The sequence below is a fragment of the Silene latifolia genome, chromosome X, assembly GCF_048544455.1.
Source record: "Silene latifolia isolate original U9 population chromosome X, ASM4854445v1, whole genome shotgun sequence".
Taxonomy (NCBI): domain Eukaryota; kingdom Viridiplantae; phylum Streptophyta; class Magnoliopsida; order Caryophyllales; family Caryophyllaceae; genus Silene; species Silene latifolia.
This window is the reverse complement of record NC_133537.1, coordinates 148,013,226-148,032,922: the sequence shown is the minus strand read 5'-3', so window position 1 is coordinate 148,032,922 and position 19,697 is coordinate 148,013,226. Positions and strand designations below refer to the sequence as shown.

The following is a 19,697-nucleotide window of genomic DNA, read 5'->3' as shown; positions in this document are numbered from 1 at the left end:
ACCACCCATCAAAATGGTGCCGTTGCCGGGGACGGTATTATGTGATTAAGTTCTTACTTGTTTATCTATTTTAATTTTGCTTTAACCTTGAGGAACTTGTTCCTCAAGGATTGTTCTTACCGTTTTTATGTAGTTTCCATGCTTGTAGTTGTTTTTTTTGTCTTAGCAATGATGGCTCAAGACTTGACATATGGAGTATATGTTGGATCTTTTGAGTATGACTATGGGTATGGGTAGTTTGAGAAGCAAGTCAACAAAAACCTACCTTACTACTCATACAATAAAAATCCTAACTATTACCCCAAATCTCCCCACCAAAATCACCACATCTATTATCCACAACAACCACCCATCCAAGGCCCACCCTACAATGAATTCCAAATACCAAAATACAACCACTTTCACACCCACCCACAACAAAAAGATGAGCCTAACTTTGACATTCAAAGTATGATCCTCCAATTGATGGGAGATCAACAAAACGTTTTCAAACAAGTGCTCGAGGAGAGCCAAAATAGAGACAATGTTCTTCAAAATATTGTTACCCATGGTGAGGAGTTGGCAAATCAAATTGCCCAAATGAAGGAAACCCAAGTGGCTACTCCCTACCAATCCTTGAACATTGTTCATAAACGCGAATTTGAAGGATTGACCTTTGATATGGAAGATGAGAAGTGGGAAGAGCCAATCTCCTTGAGCTCTTGTGAGTATGAAAATATTGTGTTCGATAAAGAAGACACGAGGATGAGTAAGCCAAATACTCTTAGCCTTTGTGAGTATGAGGGTGTGTCTTTTGATGTGAATATTGAGATGGTCGAGGAAGGATTATTGGAGAGAGATGAAGCCCCCGTCTATGATTTTTATGAGGATAGCCATGACGACGAGATAGTGAAAGAAGCTTATGTGTTTTGCAAGAACTTGTGGAATAAGGAAGAGGAAACTTGTGAGATTATTTTACTTGAGGAACCCATCCTTGAGTAATTTGAGATTTCTTATCATGAAGAAGATGAATGCTTCTTCCCTATTGCCTATACTATGAAGACCATTTTACACCTACCGTGGAACCTATGATTGTTGGAGATGATATGGTGGACCTTCTCCAAAAAGTTAAATCGTCATATAAAGGGTACTTGGTGGAAAAGCTCAAGAACAAACTTGCAAATGAATACACTTGTGGAAATGTGGCACCCACAATTCCAACTTCTAAAGAACCCGATCATCAATGTTATGAAAATTCTCCTTCTACTTTGGAAAGATTGAGTAATCAAAATGCTATCATCATCACCAAAATGAAAGGAGAGAGTGGCAAATAGAAGTCTCCAGACGAAAATGAACCATACTTCATACCTAGTGTTGACAAGAATCATGGGCTTGTTGGTTTGAAACATTGCAAATATTCAGGTGCCAAGAGAAAGGTGAAAAGGAGAATGGATGACAAGTTTCCTTGGCCAAGTTTTATTTTGAATTTGAGCAAACCATACTTATGCTTATTTGGGGCTTGTTCACAAGCCTTTGACCTTCTTCTAAGAGCCTTGAGCTCTATAGACAAGGAATCTCGACAATTTGAACTAGTTTGGTGGGTCCTATCTCAAACCACCATTTGTAAATATTTCTTCCCATAATCTTTGCATTGTATAATATTGTATATAATTTCGCATTTCTTACATTTCCTTACATGAGAGTCGTGAGAGAGGGTTTCTTACCCATTTATTGAGCACATTTTCAGAAAAAGATAAGAAGAAATCACAAAAGGGTGCAATGGAAACAAATTCAAAATAAAGGAACAAGGGATTGACGAAAGACGGCATGAGACGCTCGTCCTGACCATAAGACGCTCGTCCTGAGCCTTGCCAAGAGCATAATTCAGCACTGACCTACAATCCGCTCGTATTGCTCAGGAGACGCCCGTCTAAAAAAGAAGAAGCTCGTACTGGCTCTAGGACGGTCGTCCTGAGCGTAACCTTTGGAACATTTCTGTACTGTCTGAGAATCTGCTCGGATTGCTCAAGAATCCGCTCGGATTGCTCAAGAATTCGCTCGTCCCGGAAGAGACGCTCGTCTCTACCAGGATACGCTCGTCCCCAGCCGGTCACAAAATATCCAAGCTCCCTGTCTATGAATCCGCGCGTCCTCTCTGCAAGACGCTCGGATTGTAGCACCAAGACGCGCGTCTCGAGCACGAGTCGCTCGGATTGCCTCAGTTTTCAGACGGGTTCTCGATCTATCCGCCCGAGCCCAACCCTTATCTGCTCGACTGCCACCCGTTTTCCTTTATAAACACCCCCACCATCCCTCATTCTCCTTATCTTATCTACTCAAAATCTCACATCATCATCTCTCAAAAATCCCCATCACAAAAATCAACCCAAAACCCTAACTTTTCAACCAAAAATGATGAACCTAAGAGGCAAAGGCAAGAAATCCGCCGAGACCGCACCTAAGAAGCGCAAGGGTACTTCTTTATACACTCCAAGGGAGACAAGGGACCATCGCAATGTGATGATACAAGGTGTTGAACAACTCGAGTACTTTCCCGAGGTAATCTTCACTTGCAATGAACACCACCAAAAATTCGTTCATCTGCTAGGTAAGCGTTACGAGCCAACTCAGTTTATTGATACCGTTGTTTTAGAAGTTCTAGGCATAAGGTATCAAACTGAAATGTTCTTCGGTGGTTTGGGTCTCGGGAAGCTATTCTATGTCCATGAGGATACATGCCTTATTCTTACCCTCGAGTTTTTGTGTAGTCTCCGAATCGTCACTAATACACGGAGAAGCGTTTCTATGGAGTTCCGACTTTGTAATCAAGACCATATGTTAACCTTGGACCAATTTGCAAACATTTTTGGTCTTGTAGTGCCAAATGACAACACCGATAAGCCCTCTGACTTCAATGTTAACCACATTTGGAGAGCCATTTCGGGGAGGGACCTCTTTCACTTGAAACAATGCTATACCTTTGCAATTCAACACCCTGTGATTCGGATCACCGAGCGCTTCATAGACGGCACCATCAATGGAAGGCTAGAACAAGATAGATGCACCCTTCTTGACTAGACCTTCTTAGAGTCCTACTTAAATGTTCGAGGGACAAGGGCTTACAATTTCAACACGCCCCTTGAGATGCTTACAAGGTTATTCGATTATGCACAAGGGAACTCTAACATTAAGTCCTTTGTGATGGGAGGCCTAATCACAATGTTGGCCAATGATCTTTGCCCCGGGTTTAACCTTCATGGGGCCTATGAAAAGTTAGTAGGGAGCACTTTTATTGACGAGTATGCCATCTTCAACCACTACCAGTGGTGCACATACACTCAAACCGGAAGTGTGGAGTGGTTTACAAAGGGATGCTCTTCAATTGTCTTCATGAGGTGGAACGTACCACCTACCGAGCCACACTTCAGTCGGTACTCACCTACACCGAGCTACATCCTCAATATTGAGATTCGCCCCAATCCACCACAAAGAGAAGAAGCACCTCGTCAACCTCAAAAACCTCATGTGATGCAGGTACGGGGTAATGCACCACCGTCCTATGTACCCATTCCGCCCTACCCCACTCAACATGTACCGTTCACTCCCCAAGTTCCCGATGCTCTGGACATGAATGACTTGATGAAGCTTATGCAACAGGTCGATCTTCGAGTGCACGATGGGAGGGTTGACAACTATTTGGCCCTTTATCCTCAATACTACAATATGGCTCAACATGGGTATATCGACCCTAGAGGCCCCCGCCCATCTTGGGCTCAACCGCACCTTTTGTTCCCTAATCAAGGGAACCAAGACAGGAACTTTGGCGGCCAAGGTGGAGGATTCTATGGCCAAGGAGGACGGTATGACCAAGTAGGTTCTAGCGGGTATAGATACCGCGATGATGATGATGATGACGAATGAGATGGCAAGAGGTGTCTACCACACCACCTCCAATTGTATGATACTCCTTCTTTTCCTTTCTCTCATGTATATTTGTATTGCATTTTCAATTATCTTGCATTTGTATTATATTCCACATTGCATTGCACATTAGTTAGTTCATATAGTATAGTTTGTATTGTAATATATCTCACATGATTCATATAGTTAGTTGCATATAGACTAGAATTCATACATAGTCACTAATGACGAAACTTATTCCTTTCTACACTAGAAATAGTGCTTAAATCGGTTTGGGGAGGTTTGATCATAAGTGACCATAGTCTAATAGAGAACATGCATCATCTAGTATAGTTTATATTGCATTTATTTGTTATATATATATCATATAGAATTGCATCTAGTTAGAGCACGCATTTATTCATATCATATCATTGCATTTGTACTTCATTTCCATAAATTCAAAAATCCAAAAACATGTATTTATTTTTCATTCCTACTCCTACATGTACATTGAGGACAATGTCCAAAATAAAGTGGGGGATGGGAATTTATATTCCAAAATATATAAAAATTGAAAGTTTTTGAAAAAACTCAAAAATATGTTCTTTAATTTCATGAAAACAAAATACAAAAAAATTTGAAAATTTGAAAAACTCAAAAACATGTTCATTTCCTTTATAGTGTAGTCTTGTATATATATTGTGGTTGTATATATTGTGTTTGTCTATCCTTTTTTCACATTGATCGACTACGCCACATCCGAGACATGAGGATATTGAAGACCGCATGGTATGATCTTTCCAATCTCCTTTTCCCTTTTTATGTTAATGATTATGTGGCTTTATTTTGTTTGATGTGGTACAAATAATGTTATTATAGGATTGCATTTAGCTTATTTGGCATACTAGTTGGTAGAAGCATATGCATTAGGTTGTATAAATGTTAGTTGCATCATGGCATGTAGTTTGCATGGTTAGAAATTTTTTGTGAAAACATCTATTTGGGAAGCTTGACAAGTGTATATAAGGCCCTTGTAGATACTTTTTCTTCTTAAGACTTTACTTATTAGAATACTTGTAAAACACCCTAGGACGTGTCATGCTGGTATCCTTTGACCCATGGATTAAGGCCTAGTCAAGAGTACCTTATGGTGTGATAACTCTTTGGCTACCTTTTATTCCAAGGTGACCCTTGAAACCATGCAACCATCTTCCATATTCTACCACATTTTTGTCATCAAAAAGGGAAGGGGCACAAAAATTATTCAAATTTGAGTTCAAGAATTGAAATGAAAAGTCAAAAAGTTTGCAATTGCATCAAAAGAAAAAAGGAGTAACAAAAATGAAAACTCCTATGCTTCAAATATAAGCACCCTCACTATAAATGGGGTGACTTTGAAAATGTTCAAAAGAAAATGCAAGAAAAAGTTAAAATTGTCAAGTATTGAAATGCCAAACATCAAAAGAAATGGCAAAAATAAAGTGTTCTCAAATGTCAAATGCCACAAGAAATTGGGGGGGGGGGGGGGGGGGTGGAACAACAATAAAAGCAAACTCCCATATGAAACTCAAATACAAATGATCCCTTTATCCATCGAATCCACTTTTGTGCATGGTAGAGAGGGGATGACCCTTCTTCTTGTCTAGGCAAGAAGGGGAATTCCGCGATCCTCCAGTGTTTCTAACGCCATAACGAGCCTACTCTTGACAAAAGCATTTAACAATTGAGGACAAAGGTACCCTAGCTTGACACAACTTGGAGATGATTTATTGGTATCCTTCTAGGCTTAGTAGTTTGAAGAAACCATATCTATGAAGGAGTGTGTACCCTTAGATTGCTTCCCTTATAGATAATTTCCGCCACTTAGATGAGGAAAGTGGCTATTCATTTTTGTAGATGCATCCATTACTTGTTTTGTGTGCTTTAATTCTTGGATGTATCACTATTTTGGAAAGCCCCACCTTGCCTTGCAAGAAGGCATCTTTCCCCATAGATGTCTTGTTGTGAGTTGAAGGGACGGAGTGAGACCCGCTAATTGTCTCACATCGGTTATATTATTAGAATAGTTTAAATAAAGGTATAGTTTTAGTCACCTCTTTACTCGGGACGAGTAAAGGTTCGGTTTACGGATGTTTGATGTGACTCTTAATTGCGCACATTTAGTCCCTTAATTGAACCTATTTTGTATACTATTATAACATTTCATAGCCATTATATCCGTCAAATCCTTTCTACTTTGCTTTCCTAGTGCATTTTGTATGACTTATAGGAAAGAGGACAATGAGGCGGAATTCCCGTCTCCCGTGCACATTTGGAAGGTTGAGGACGACCTTAGATGGACTAGTATGAAGAGGAGGTAAGAACGACGACCGACAAAGCGAGAATAAGGAGTATGCAAAGATTAAAAAGGATGTGAAGCAAAAGGATCACACAGTGCAACAATCTGAGCGGATTGTACACAAGACGAGCGGACTGGCATAGCATGATCCGAGGGTCCCATGTAAGAGACGAGCGGATTCTCCCCTCCCGATCCGAGCGTCTCCACTCCTGGTCCGAGCAGATCGTGGTAGTACTAGGATATGCTCATCTCCTCACAAGACTTACATTTCCCCACTTTAAAACTTAGCGTTGTTATTTAATAATCTATCCTTACTTAACCTAATGATGTACTACTATATATACTCAATTTTGTAATATTCAAGAGGACACCAAGAAGTTCCCTTAGAATAAATCAAGTCCTCTTAGATTAGATTAGGAGTAGATTAGAATAGATTAATCTCAATTATTCCACATTAATCTTTCCTTAATTAGTGTTCAAGCTTTATTATTATTGTGTAATTGAAGATTATTGGGTTATTATTGGAGAATTGACAACTCTTCATCAATCAATCAAGTTCTCTTCTTTTATTCTTGGCTTTATTATTTGGATCATCTCAAGTTTGGTATAATCTCTTTACTCTGTACTCTTTATTGTTGATTTCGTCATCTTCTTATCATGTTTATACTTGTTGTGATGATTGATACCATTAATGACATGTTTCCCATGATAATGAGTGAGTAGTCTTTTAGCTAGGATTAATGGGAAATTAGGGGAAACCAACATGGGGATTGATTCATGCTTAATCTAATATGTTTCCATAATTAATTTTCTTGCTTGTTGTGATTTCAACTTATGCACATGTTATGTTTGATGAAATGCGAGCCCTTTGAATCCTTGCATTTTTTACCCATCACCTACCTTTTTAATGAGACTTGTAAGCTTATACACCAACTCGAGTCTCATTAGACCATGCATATTGTTGAATAGGAAGGACTAAGTTGACTTGTAGGTGTTGTATAATCTAATCGATTCGGCTCTGGGACCTAAACCTTCTTAGGGATTGTAAGCTTATAAACCAACTCGATCCCATCGCAACAATAAGTGCTTGCTATATAATTTAGAACATGTTTGTATGATCAACTTCCATGAATCCCTTATGATCCCATGACATCCTAGTATCCTTTATTATTTGTCTACACCTTTTTTGATTGTTTTACTTTGTTGCTTAGTTTAGAACACACCTACAAACAATGTGATTATAGGATTTCATTTAGATTATTTGGCATACTAGTTGGTATAAGTATATGCATTAGGTTGTATAAATGTTAGTTGCATCATGGCATGTAGTTTGCATGGTTATAAAATTTTTGTGAAAATATCTATTTGGGAAGCTTGACAAGTGTATATAAGTCCCTTGTAGATACTTTTTCTTCTTAAGACTTTGCTTGTTAGAATACTTGTAAAACACCCTAGGATGTGTCATGCTCGTATCCTTTGATCCATGGATTAAGGCCTAGTCAAGAGTACCTTGTGGTGTGATAACTCCTTGGCTACCATTTATTTCAAGGTGACCCTTGAAACCATGCAACCATCTTCCATATTCTACCACATTTTTGTAATCAAAAAGGGAATGGGCACAAAAATTGTTCAAATTTGAGTTCAAGAATTGAATGAAAAGTAAAAAAGTTTGCAATTTCATTAAAAGAAAAGAGGAGTAACAAAAATGACAACTCCTATGCTTCAAATATAAGCACCCTCACTACAAATGGGGTGACTTTAAAAATGTTCAAAAGAAAGTGCAAGAAAAAATTGAAATTGTCAAGTATTCAAATGCCAAACATAAAAAAAAATGGCAAAAAGAAAGTGTTCTCAAATGTCAAACACCACAAGAAATTGGGAGGAAAACAACAACAAAAGCAAACTCCCATATGAAACTCAAATAAAAATGATCCCTTTATCCATCGAATCCACTTTTGTGCATGGTAGAGAGGGGACGACCCTTCATCTTGTCTAGGCAAGAAGGGGAATTCTGCGATCCTCCAGTGTTTCTAACGCCATAAGAAGCCTACTCTTGACAAAAGCATTTTGTATGACTTATAGGAAAGTGGATAATGAGGCCGAATTCCCGTCTCCCGTGCACATTAGGAAGGTTGATGACGACCTTAGATGGACTAGTATGAAGGGGAGGCAAGGACGACGACCGACAAAGCGAGAATAAGAAGTATGCAAAGATTAAAAAGGACGTGAAGCAAAAGGATCACACAGTGCAATAATCCGAGCGGATTGTACACAAGACGAGTGGACTAGCATAACATGATCCAAGCGTCCCATGCAAGAGACGGGCGGATTCTCCCCACCTGATCTGAGCGTCTCAACTCTTGGTCCGAGCAGATCGTGTTAGCACTAGGATATGCTCATCTTCTCGCAAGACTTGCATTTCTCCACTTTAAAACTTAGCATTGTTATTTACTAATCTATCCTTACTTAACCTAAGGATACACTCTTACATATACTCCATTTTGTAGTATTCAAGAGGACACCAAGAAGTTCCCTTAGGATAAATAAAGTTCTCTTAGATTAGATTAGGAGTAGATTAAAATAGATTAATCTCAATCATTCCACATTAATCTTTCTTTAATTATTGTTCAAGCTTTATTATTATTGGGTAATTGAAGATTATTGGGTTATTATTGGAGAATTGACAACTCTTCATCAATCAATCAAGTTCTCTTCTTTTATTCTTGGCTTTATTATTTGGATCATCTCAAGTTTGGTATAATCTCTTTACTCTTTATTGTTGTTTTCCTCATCTTCTTATCATGTTTATACTTAATTTTTTTTTTTGGTAAAGGGTAAGTATATATATCAAAAAATCGTAACAATTTACATCATCGGAGTATAATTCAGTTTCACTAGTCTATAAAAAAAAAAAACAAAGCAACAGTACCCAGATTACATCAGCTACTAATGCTTGCTAACCAATCTTCTTCCTTTTTTGCTAACTTTCCTCTATTCCTTGCCCAGAAGCGACTCATTGCATCCTTCAAAATCTGCTTGACCAGGAAAGCAGGTCGAATAACAACATCAGAAACTCTAGCTTTGTTCCTAGCTTTCCAAATTCCATATATCACAGCAATATAGGTAGCACACACCATTCTTTTCTGAAGCTTAGTCCCTCCATGACTCCTGTTAAAACCATACGTGCAAGTCTGCAGGCTGCAATTGAATATGAAGAGCCTGCTGAATCAGAGTAAAGCATTGAACACTATAGCAGCAATCATAAAACAAGTGATGATGGTTCTCATCTCCATTAGCATACAGAAAACAAGCAGGATCCGCTCCAACCCCCATTCTAACCAGACGATCTTTGGTCATAAGCCTTCCTTGAACAGCTGCCCAATAAATGAATGAAGTTTTGGGTATGTTCAGACGGTTTTAACAGACATACCTCCATTCCACTTTGGGTTTAATATCACGCAGCCAGTTATAACCACTGCTAACTTCATAATTCTTGTCCTCCCCAAGCCATTGACCAGAAATATAAGCAGGTGCAAAAGTCTTAAAAAGAGAAGCAATCTTTTTCCAAGACCATCTACAGTCACTAGGTGGTTCATAGCTGGTCCAATCTCTTCCTTTCATATACACATGGTTCACCCATTTCACCCACAAATGATCCTTTTTGGCTGCAATCCACCACACATATTTTCCCAATAGGCTTTTGTTCCACAGCTTAGAGGCCTTTATACCAAGCCCTCCTTCATCTTTGGGTGTGCAACAAGTATCCCATTTAATGTTAGGTGATTTCATATATGTATCTTTGCCCCCCCAAAGATAGTTCCTGCAGATATTGTCAATTTTCTTCAGGATGCCATTAGGAATGAGAAAAACTGAGGACCAATAAGAGTGTAGACTTGAAAGAACAGCATTAACCAGAACAAGTCTCCCAAAGTAAGTAAGGTGTCTAGCCCCCCAAGATCTTATCCTTGCAGTGATCTTATCAATGAGCTTCATGCCTTCATTTTTTGTAAGTTTCTTGGATGAGATGGGGACACCCAAATATCTAAAGGGCAAGGATCCTCTCTTGAACCCAAACACTTGCAGAATGGTATTGATAGAAGCTTGGGGCATTCTATTGAAGTAAATATCAGACTTTTCCTTATTAAGGGATAAGCCAGAGGCAATAGAGAAGGTAGAGAATGCCCTAAGCAGCCACATAATAGAAACTTCATCCCCTTTGGAGAATAAGAGTAAGTCATCAGCAAAAAGTAAGTGGTTAAGCTACAATGGACCACACATAGGGTGGAACCTGAAGTCCTGTTGATGATCTACAACCTTCAAGATTCTAGAAAGATATTCCATACAGATTGTAAAAAGGAGGGGAGACAGTGGATCTCCTTGTCTAAGGCCTCTACACCCTTTGAAAAAGCCAAAAGTATTCCCATTTAAGGATAAGGAGTAGGAAGGGGAAGTAACACAAACCATCACTAAGTCAATGAACTTCTGAGGAAATTTTAAAGCAGAGAGCATTTGAGAGAGGAATTCCCACTCAACAGTGTCATATGCTTTTCTTAGATCAATTTTAACAAGACAACGAGGAGAAGCAGCTTTCCTATTATACAATCTAACAATGTCCTGGCAGATTAAAATATTTTCCACAATATTTCTCCCTTTGATGAACCCTCCCTGATTACTACTAATAATATCAGGCAACACTTGACCCATTCTTGTGCACAAGATCTTAGCAATGCATTTGTAGATAGTGTTACAACATGCTATGGGCCTAAATTCCATGACACTCACAGGGTTTGCATTTTTAGGAATAAGAGTGATAGAGGTAGTATTAATTTGTTTCAGCAATTTCCCAGTGTTAAAAAAAGTCTTCACAAAGATTAAAGATATCCCCCCCCCCCCCCCACAATATCCCAAGAGTCCTTGAAGAATTGGCTAGTATAGCCGTCAGGCCCAGGAGATTTAGTAGAAGGAATGGAGAAGATACATTCTTTGACCTCATCAAAAGACACAGGTTTGAGGAGAATGGCAGCATGATCAAGGGAAATAGTTGTACCTGAGATTACAGTAGGCACATGAATTTTAGTCACAGGCTTGCTAGTCCCCAGTAAGTCCTGATAATAAGCCAAGAAAGAATTTTCAATAGCTTCAGGATCAGAATGAAACTGCCCCTGCATATCCTTAATTTGGAGGACCTTGTTATGAACATGCCTAGCCTTAATCTTCCTATGATAGAAAGCAGTATTTTCATCCCCCTCTTTGAGTCATTCAGTTTTAGCTTTTTGTTGCAGGAAACTGAATTGAGCTTTTTGAAGATTAGAAAAAATCTTAGCAGCTTCCCTCTCATTTTGTCTAAGACTCATGTCCCCAGGTTGCCTCTGCAGTTCAGTTTGGATATCATCCAGCTGCTGCCTTGCCACAGCAGTAGCCTTTTCAATATCAGAAAATCTATTTTTGTTCAATAACTTCAGAGGTTTCTTCGGATTTCTTAACTTAGTGACAATCTGAAACATACTAATGCCATGGACGGTTTGTTCCACTCCATTTGGACCAACTCTTTGAAACCAGGATCCATGCCCCACATGTTGAAATATCTGAAAGAAACTTTTTTAGTTTGGCAACTCTCCTTCCTATAGCAGATTATTGGGGTGTGATCAAACAGCCCTTCATTCATAAAATAGGCATAGCTATCAGGATATTTGAGCAGCCAGTCATTGGATACAAGACATCTATCAATACGAGAATAGACCCTAGTAGCATGATCTTGTTTGTTATTCCATGTAAAGAATGATCCCTGGGCTTGAATGTCAGTGATGTCACAGGATTCAACACATTGTCTGAAGTCTACCAGTTCATTCCACATGACAGGCCTACCAAGTCTCTCATTAAAATTAAGAATAGAGTTGAAGTCCTCACATACACACCAAGGCTGAGTAATCTGAGTACTGATTTGTTGCAACTCTCTCCATAAATGTTTCCTATCAGACTCATCATTGAACCCATAGACAACTGTGAAACAAAATTTATCTCCAGAAATATTTTCAACCACATCAACTGTGATTTGCTGAGCAGTACAGTCTCGAGTAGTCACAAGAAACACCTGTGGATCCCAAATTACCCATACACGACCTCCAGGATGATGTAAATTGTTATTGATACCAATCCAGTGTTGACCCAGATTATTAAGGATAGTAGTAAAATCCTGAGTCTTCACCTTTGTTTCAACCAAACCATAAAGACCTATTTTATTCAAATGCAGAAACCACTTTATTTCAGCTTGCTTATTAGGGTGGTTCATGCCTCTAACATTCCAACAGCCAATGTTATCCATTATTGATTAAAATTTGATTACCAGTTCCCCCATTCTTGTCAGATTTATCACTCTCACAATCACTGACAACTTCAGCATAGGATTTCATAGGTGATGGAGGAGTGATATGATCCTGTCTAGTAAGTTGAATAATGGGACTCACAGGAATAAGAACTCTAGAATTGTGATAGGTTGGACCCCCAAACTTAGGTGAAGAAGGGGACATTCTAGGTGGAACAGCAGTCTGAGGAGGTGCAGGCCTCACAATAGGTCTCCATCCTGAACCTGTTTAGGTTTAACAGGAGCAGGTGCAGCTGGAGGTGCTGCAGCTTTCTTCCTGCATTGTTCAGTAGTATGGCCTATTCCCTTACAGTCAGAGCATACATCAGGCCGCCATTCATATTCAACCAACACACAGACATCCATTCCTTTCTCATCCTTAAAAAATAATTTGTCAGGTAATGCTTGACCCACTTGAACCTCTACCATTAGCCTTGCATATCCCAATCTAGTTTTGTCCATAGTAGCACCATCAGCACGCATAAAGTTACCAAATTGAGATCCCAGCTTAGCCAGAGTTTTTTCTCCCCAGAATTTCAATCCCAAACCACACAACCTAATCCATATAGGAACAGCTTTTACTTTCTCCTTAGCAAGGGACATTGTTTCAGTCAATGGTTTCACTACTAATGGTTTGTTATCGAACATAGGGAACCCTTGTTTAAGTACAAGATCTCGACATTCCAGAGTAGGGAAGTGAACAAGGAAAGCACCATTCGGAAGAAACGATATCTTATCATATTTATATTTCCCTCATAGACGATTAACGAACCCAGATAGTAATTCCCATGGGGGATTGCCTCCCAGAACATAACAAATTACAGCTGTGGACCAGTAATCAATTTCTGGTTGGACATCCTCCATGGATAATTGAAGGAGAGGAGGGGAGGAAGGACTAGCATCACTTACAGGAGTTTTGGTGTGTTTTCTGCCTTTGACCTGAGTCCATCCATCCTCATGACCAGCTACTTCATTATCAGGAATTGATGGAGCTTCATCTTCAACCTCAGGAATTATCAACAGTTCCTCATCAGCTTCATTCTCAGGTATGATATCGTGTTCTCCAATTGCATCCATATCCAACGGGGCAATACCCACAATCTCACCAACAGATTTTGTAGTCTTAGCATCAGCAGATTGAGGAATATCACTACCAGAAGGACGATTCGTCGGCATATTCGTGTCGTCTAGATCAAGATTTTGCAGATTATTAAAAGATAGCCTTAATTTTGCTTTAGATTTAATTGATTTCCTAATATGAGAAGGTTTAGATCTAGGTTTTTTTGCCATAACGCAGAGAAAAACCCCAATTAACGAAGAGAGAAGCTAGAGCTTTCTCTTTCTACCTTTCCCATTTTTATGTTTATACTTGTTGCTTGTGATGATTGATACCATTAATGACATGTCTCCCATGATAATTAGTGAGTAGTCCTTTAGCTAGGATTAATGGGAAATTAGGGTAAACCAACATGGGGATTGATTCATGCTTAATCTAATATGTTTCCATAATTAATTTGCTTACTTGTTGTGATTTCAACTTATGCACATGTTATGTTTGATGAAATGCGAGCCCTTTGAATTCTTGCACTTTTTACCCATCACCTACCTTTTCAATGAGACTTGTAAGCTTATACACCAACTCGAGTCTCATTAGACCATGCATATTGTTGAATAGGAAGGACTAAGTCGACTTGTAGGTGTTGTACAATCTAATCGATTTGGCTCCGGGACCTAAACCTTCTTAGGGATTGTAAGCTTATAAACCAACTCGATCCCATCGCAACAATAAGTGCTTGCTATATAATTGAGAACATATTTGTATGATCAACTCCCATGAATCCCTTATGATTCAATGACATCCTAGTATCCTTTATTATTTGTCTACATCTTTATTGCTTGTTTTACTTTCTTCCTTAGTTTAGAACACAACTACAAACCCAAATTAATTGTGACACTAGCATAAATTGAGATAGATAGACTTAGAACCCAAAGCACACCGTCCCATGGATCGACCTCGATTTAACCACTAACTAGTTGTTTGTTGAGAATATAAATGTGTTTGATTGGGAGACACGACGACACCTCCCATCACTAGTAGAAGCGGATGAAATCGGAGTTGTCATTGCGAATTAATCGAAATTGACTACAAAAAGGAAATGAAGGAAACAATTAACATTTATCATCTTTACTTGTAAACATTTTAACAAGGTTTTAAAGAAAATATGCATTTATATAATGACCTCGTACCTAAATTATATAAATGATTCCGAGATCCAATTTTATATAAACAATGGGCACGGGAAACCGATTCAACCCATTCTTGGATAAATTTGGTGAATTAACTCTTTGATTGATTCTACTATAGAATTCTCGGTCGATGTATTTCATAAAATCCATCTCTAGCCACGGAACATAAGACTAGTCTTTATATTCCATTGAGTCCAACCAAATTTCGCGTGTAATAACGTTTTATTACCCCACTTACCCAATGAAAAATGAAAGTACCACGGGGAACCGAATCTACCCCAAATGTAAAAGGGATTCATGAGTTCTACTATTTGGTAAGGCTAATCTCAATTTTTAAATATGTGTGAGATCTTGTCGATTTATTATCTATCATCTTTAAGTGAACTAAGTCGATGAATACTCGATAATTATAATTGACAATAGTCGATAAAACAATTAAATATGCATGTGAAGTTATGACGATTTGGCAATGCATGCAAACATATAAAGCAAGCAAATAAAGAAAATAAATGTCCTAGTATGATATTTCCTAAAATAGAAAATCTTATATTCTATTACATATTCGGAAACCAACTCCTTTGGTCCCTTGAATCTTCATGTGACACGCCTTCCAAGGACAAACACCGTCTTGATCGGAACTCCTGGATTACAAATAATTAAATAATAAAACGTACATAGTACTTCCTATTATACATTTGTAAAATGAAATATAAATGAAATAAAATAAAAGTGATACGAGATCACAATAAATTACAACCGAATCAATATTCCCTTACATTACGGGTAATATCGATTAAACTAAGGCCATACTAAGATAAAATTACATAATTCAAAATTATATAAAAAAAATATGACATTCATTAATGAAAAATTCAGCAATATAATATGTGTCTAACATGCCAATTATGTGCCAAATCGCCCTATTTAAACTTATATCGTAAATATGAACCGGTTTTATGGATATTCGCAATTTTAACTTATTAAAATTACACAAAATATTACTAAAATCTAATTTTAGTCCAAGTTAATTATCCTAACCTTTTAGGACTCAAAAATTAGTCATCACTCAATTTTTGACAATAATTCAACTTGATTGCTCATTTTTTACCTTAATATCATAACATTTTATGAAATAAATCCAAATTTAATTACAATAATTTCAAAATTTGAATTTTAAATTTTTGAACATTCTGAAAAAATTCCATGACACTCATAATGTCGAAAATCTAGGTTAAAATTTTCTAATTTATTTCGAGAAAAATTATAGTTGCAATTTATCAGTTTTATTTAATAAAATATCTAAAGCATATGAAGATTAATCTAATCAATTTTCCAACTTTAGATATGATATGTGGGATAATAATTCAACCTAAAATAATTTTCTCATACCATTTAATTTGTTTTAGCCATTTATGCTAAATTAGTCACCATTTATGTCATTTTTACACCTAAAAATTCATAAATCATGCAAAATGAATCCAGTTCATCTAAAATTTTACACACAGTGAGTAAAATGTACATATGATAACATATTAAAATTTCATAGCATGTTTTAAAGTTTAACTAATTTTAACCATTTTACCTCCATTTATGTCATTTTTATCTCATAAAAATCATAAATCATGCAAAATGAATCAAATTTATACGAAATTTTACATACAATAAGTAAAATATGCATGTGATGTCATATAAAAAATTCATGGTCAGAGACAAGGTTTAACTATTTTTAGCATTTTAATTACCATTTTATACATTTGAGTGTAATGAAATTACTAAAAATCATTAAAATGAGCTAAAAAATATCATAAATTATCAAAATGACCTAAACACATTTAAGGACTAGAATATATAATATGCAAAATAATTTCGTGGCTTATTCATATAAATCAAAAATTTCAAGTTTTAATTTAGTCGGAAAAACTAAGCCGATTATGCATGCAACAACTAAAGCTCTGATACCACTTGAAAGAACTCATTAACCCTCAAATTAAACTCGTTTAGATTGTTATATTTAATTATTCATTAATTAAATGTGATGATCTTATGCATTCATTGCAATATGTAACTAGATAAGTAAAGAAAATGTTTCTTACTTAAGAAAAACGGTTTATAAGGGCACATGTAAGAACTCCTTTCTTACTTGTTCTTGAGCTTAAATTATTTGGATGATCCTCCTTGTCCCATTATTATGAGACCCTCCTTTCAATTGCACCAAAACAACCCTTAATACTAATTAATATATTAACTAGATATATGTAATTAGTTACCTTAAAAATAATCTTGTTATTATTTCTATTACTACTTTTAGTAATCTAAATATAATATTTTGAACAATTTGATTTTCTTTTATAAAACACTATTTTAGAGAGAAAAGGAAAGAAGAGTAAGAAGTTAAGTTGTGTAACAATGAATCATCAAAATAAGAACAATTCTCATTGTTAAAGGGGAGGGGCAAACCAGTTTTAGGAGGGAGAAAAGGGGAGCCAATGCATGCTACTTTTCTTTTTAGATTGTTCTTCTCAATATAAACTAGGGTGTAGATTAGGTTAAGTATTGTAATGATTATGTTTTCCACTAATTAAAACAACTTAACCAAATCACCCATTTCCCTTCTAAATACCGGTGGCCCTTATAATATGGAGTCCATTTTATTTTTGTCAATTGCCAGTTTGTCATATAATGTGTAACATGAAACATGTAATATGTTATTAATAATATTAATGCATATTTAACAATTAAATATCATAACATATATTAATTTAATTATATACAATAATTGACTAGTAATTCCCAATTATATGTAAATAATATGTACCATGTTAATATAATCTACAACATATTGCAATTATAATTAACAGTTCATTCTTAATTTAATTGTTTCATAAACAAAATTTTAGTAATATAACATCTTAATTACTAAAACGAATCTCATTTAATCGAATTACAATAAGATTCATATTCTTACTCACATTCGTGAATTGTTCTATTTTAAGGAATTAATTAATCTGTATCATTATACAATTAATTAATTTTATCTATTAAGGGAATGTCCTTTAGGTGAGACCTTAAGCGATCAACTGATCACCATCGTCAAACGACAGTAATGTCAAACTCTAGTCAGCCAATCATTACCGATTAATGTTGGTTAGTTGATGTATAAAAAAATGAATCATCCATTTACGTATTCTTATTATGAGTTTTAATAATGTGATCGCACTATTGTCGAGGACACATACTCCAACACGTTTGACCAGAGCTCGAGTCTTAGCTTTACCTGAAGGGTGTGAGAACTTTGAGGTGTATACAGATGCTTCAAAGAACAGGTTGGGTTGTGTGTTGATGCAGAACGGGAAAGTCATTGCCTATGCTTCTAGGCAATTGAAGCCTTATGAGGAGAACTATCTGACGCATGATCTAGAGTTGGGTGTAGTTATGTTTGCTCTCAAGATTTGGAGGCACTATCTTTATGACGCGACCTTTAAGGTGTTTTCTGATCACAAGAGTCTAAAGTACATCTTTACTCAAAAGGAGCTGAACATGAGACAGAAGAGGTGGATGGAGCTTATCGGGGATTGTGACATGGATATCATATACCATGTAGGGAAAGCAAACGTAGTTGCTGATGCGTTGAGCAGGAAGAGTGTGCATTCTCTATGCACATCTATGTCCTTGATGAGGTTGAGAGATGAGGTAGGTAAGATGGGTATACATGTGATTCAAAAGGGAGATGCAAGATGAGACTTTACAGTGGAGCCGGATCTTTATGATGACATTCGCAGGAAACAGGCTCTTGATTCTAAGATTCAGGAGTGGAGGGCTGGAGTAGAGAAAGGGACACTGTCTCGGTTCTCTATTCATTCTGATGGGAGTGTTCGATTTGATGGGAGATGGTGTGTGCCTAAGGATGACGAGTTGAAAAAGACAATCATGACAGAGGCTCATTGCACACCGTATTCAGTGCATTCGGGTGGTGACAAGCTTTATAGGGATCTAATAAAGACTTTTTGGTGGTCTGGGATGAAAAGGGAGACAACTGAGTTTGTGGCTAGGTGTTTGACATGTCAGAGAGTAAAAAGGGAGCAGCGAAGACCGCAAGATAAGATTCATTCTCTTGAGGTACCTGAGTGGAAATGGGAGTCTATATCCATGGATTTCATAGTGGGTTTACCGAGGAGCCAGCAAGGTAATAACATGATATGGGTGATCGTTGACTGTTTGACTAAGTCAGCTAACTTTATTCCAATGAAAGATACATGGAGTAAGGTGAAGTTGGCTAATGGCTACAGGAAGCATGTGGTGAGGTTACATGGGGTGCTAAAAGACATTGTGTCAGATCGGGATGCGAGGTTCATTTCCCGGTTTTGGCAAGAGTTGGAGGAGTTGATGGGAACTACCTTGAAGATGAGTATTGCGTTTCATCCTACAACAGATGGATAGACAGAGAGAACTATCAAGAATTTGGAAGATATGTTGAGAGCTTGTGTGATGGAGTTTGGTGGTAGTTGGGAAGATAGATTGGATTTGATCGAGTTTTCTTACAACAACAACAACAATTGCCATACGAGTATTGGGATGGCTCCATTTAAGGCTTTGTATGAGAGGATGTGTAGGAGTCCGATTTGTTGGGATAATAATGCTGAGGCAGTGGTTTTAGGACCACAAATGGTATAGGAGATGATAGAACAAGTGAAAGTGATTCGCAAAAGATGAAAGCGGCCCAGGATCGACAAACGAGCTATGCGGACTTACACCGTCGGAACATCGAGATTCAGGTTGGGGATAAGGTTCTTTTGAAAGTGTCGCCTATGCGTGGGGTTATGCAGTTTGGTAAGAAAGAAAAGTCATGCCAAAAGTTCATTGGTCCGTGTA

At 37.3% G+C, this 19,697-nt stretch overlaps 1 protein-coding gene across 1 annotated transcript; it reads right to left on the bottom strand.

Moving 5' to 3' along the window:
* Nucleotides 1–9,159: 9,159 nt before the first annotated feature.
* On the bottom strand, nt 9,160–10,924 carry LOC141618530 (uncharacterized). Its single transcript, XM_074435635.1, has 3 exons — nt 10,682–10,924; nt 9,651–10,480; nt 9,160–9,439 (listed from the first exon to the last, which is right to left on the bottom strand). Exons 1-3 carry the CDS (start codon nt 10,922–10,924, stop codon nt 9,160–9,162), a joined length of 1,353 nt encoding a protein of 450 aa, XP_074291736.1.
* Nucleotides 10,925–19,697: the final 8,773 nt, after the last annotated feature.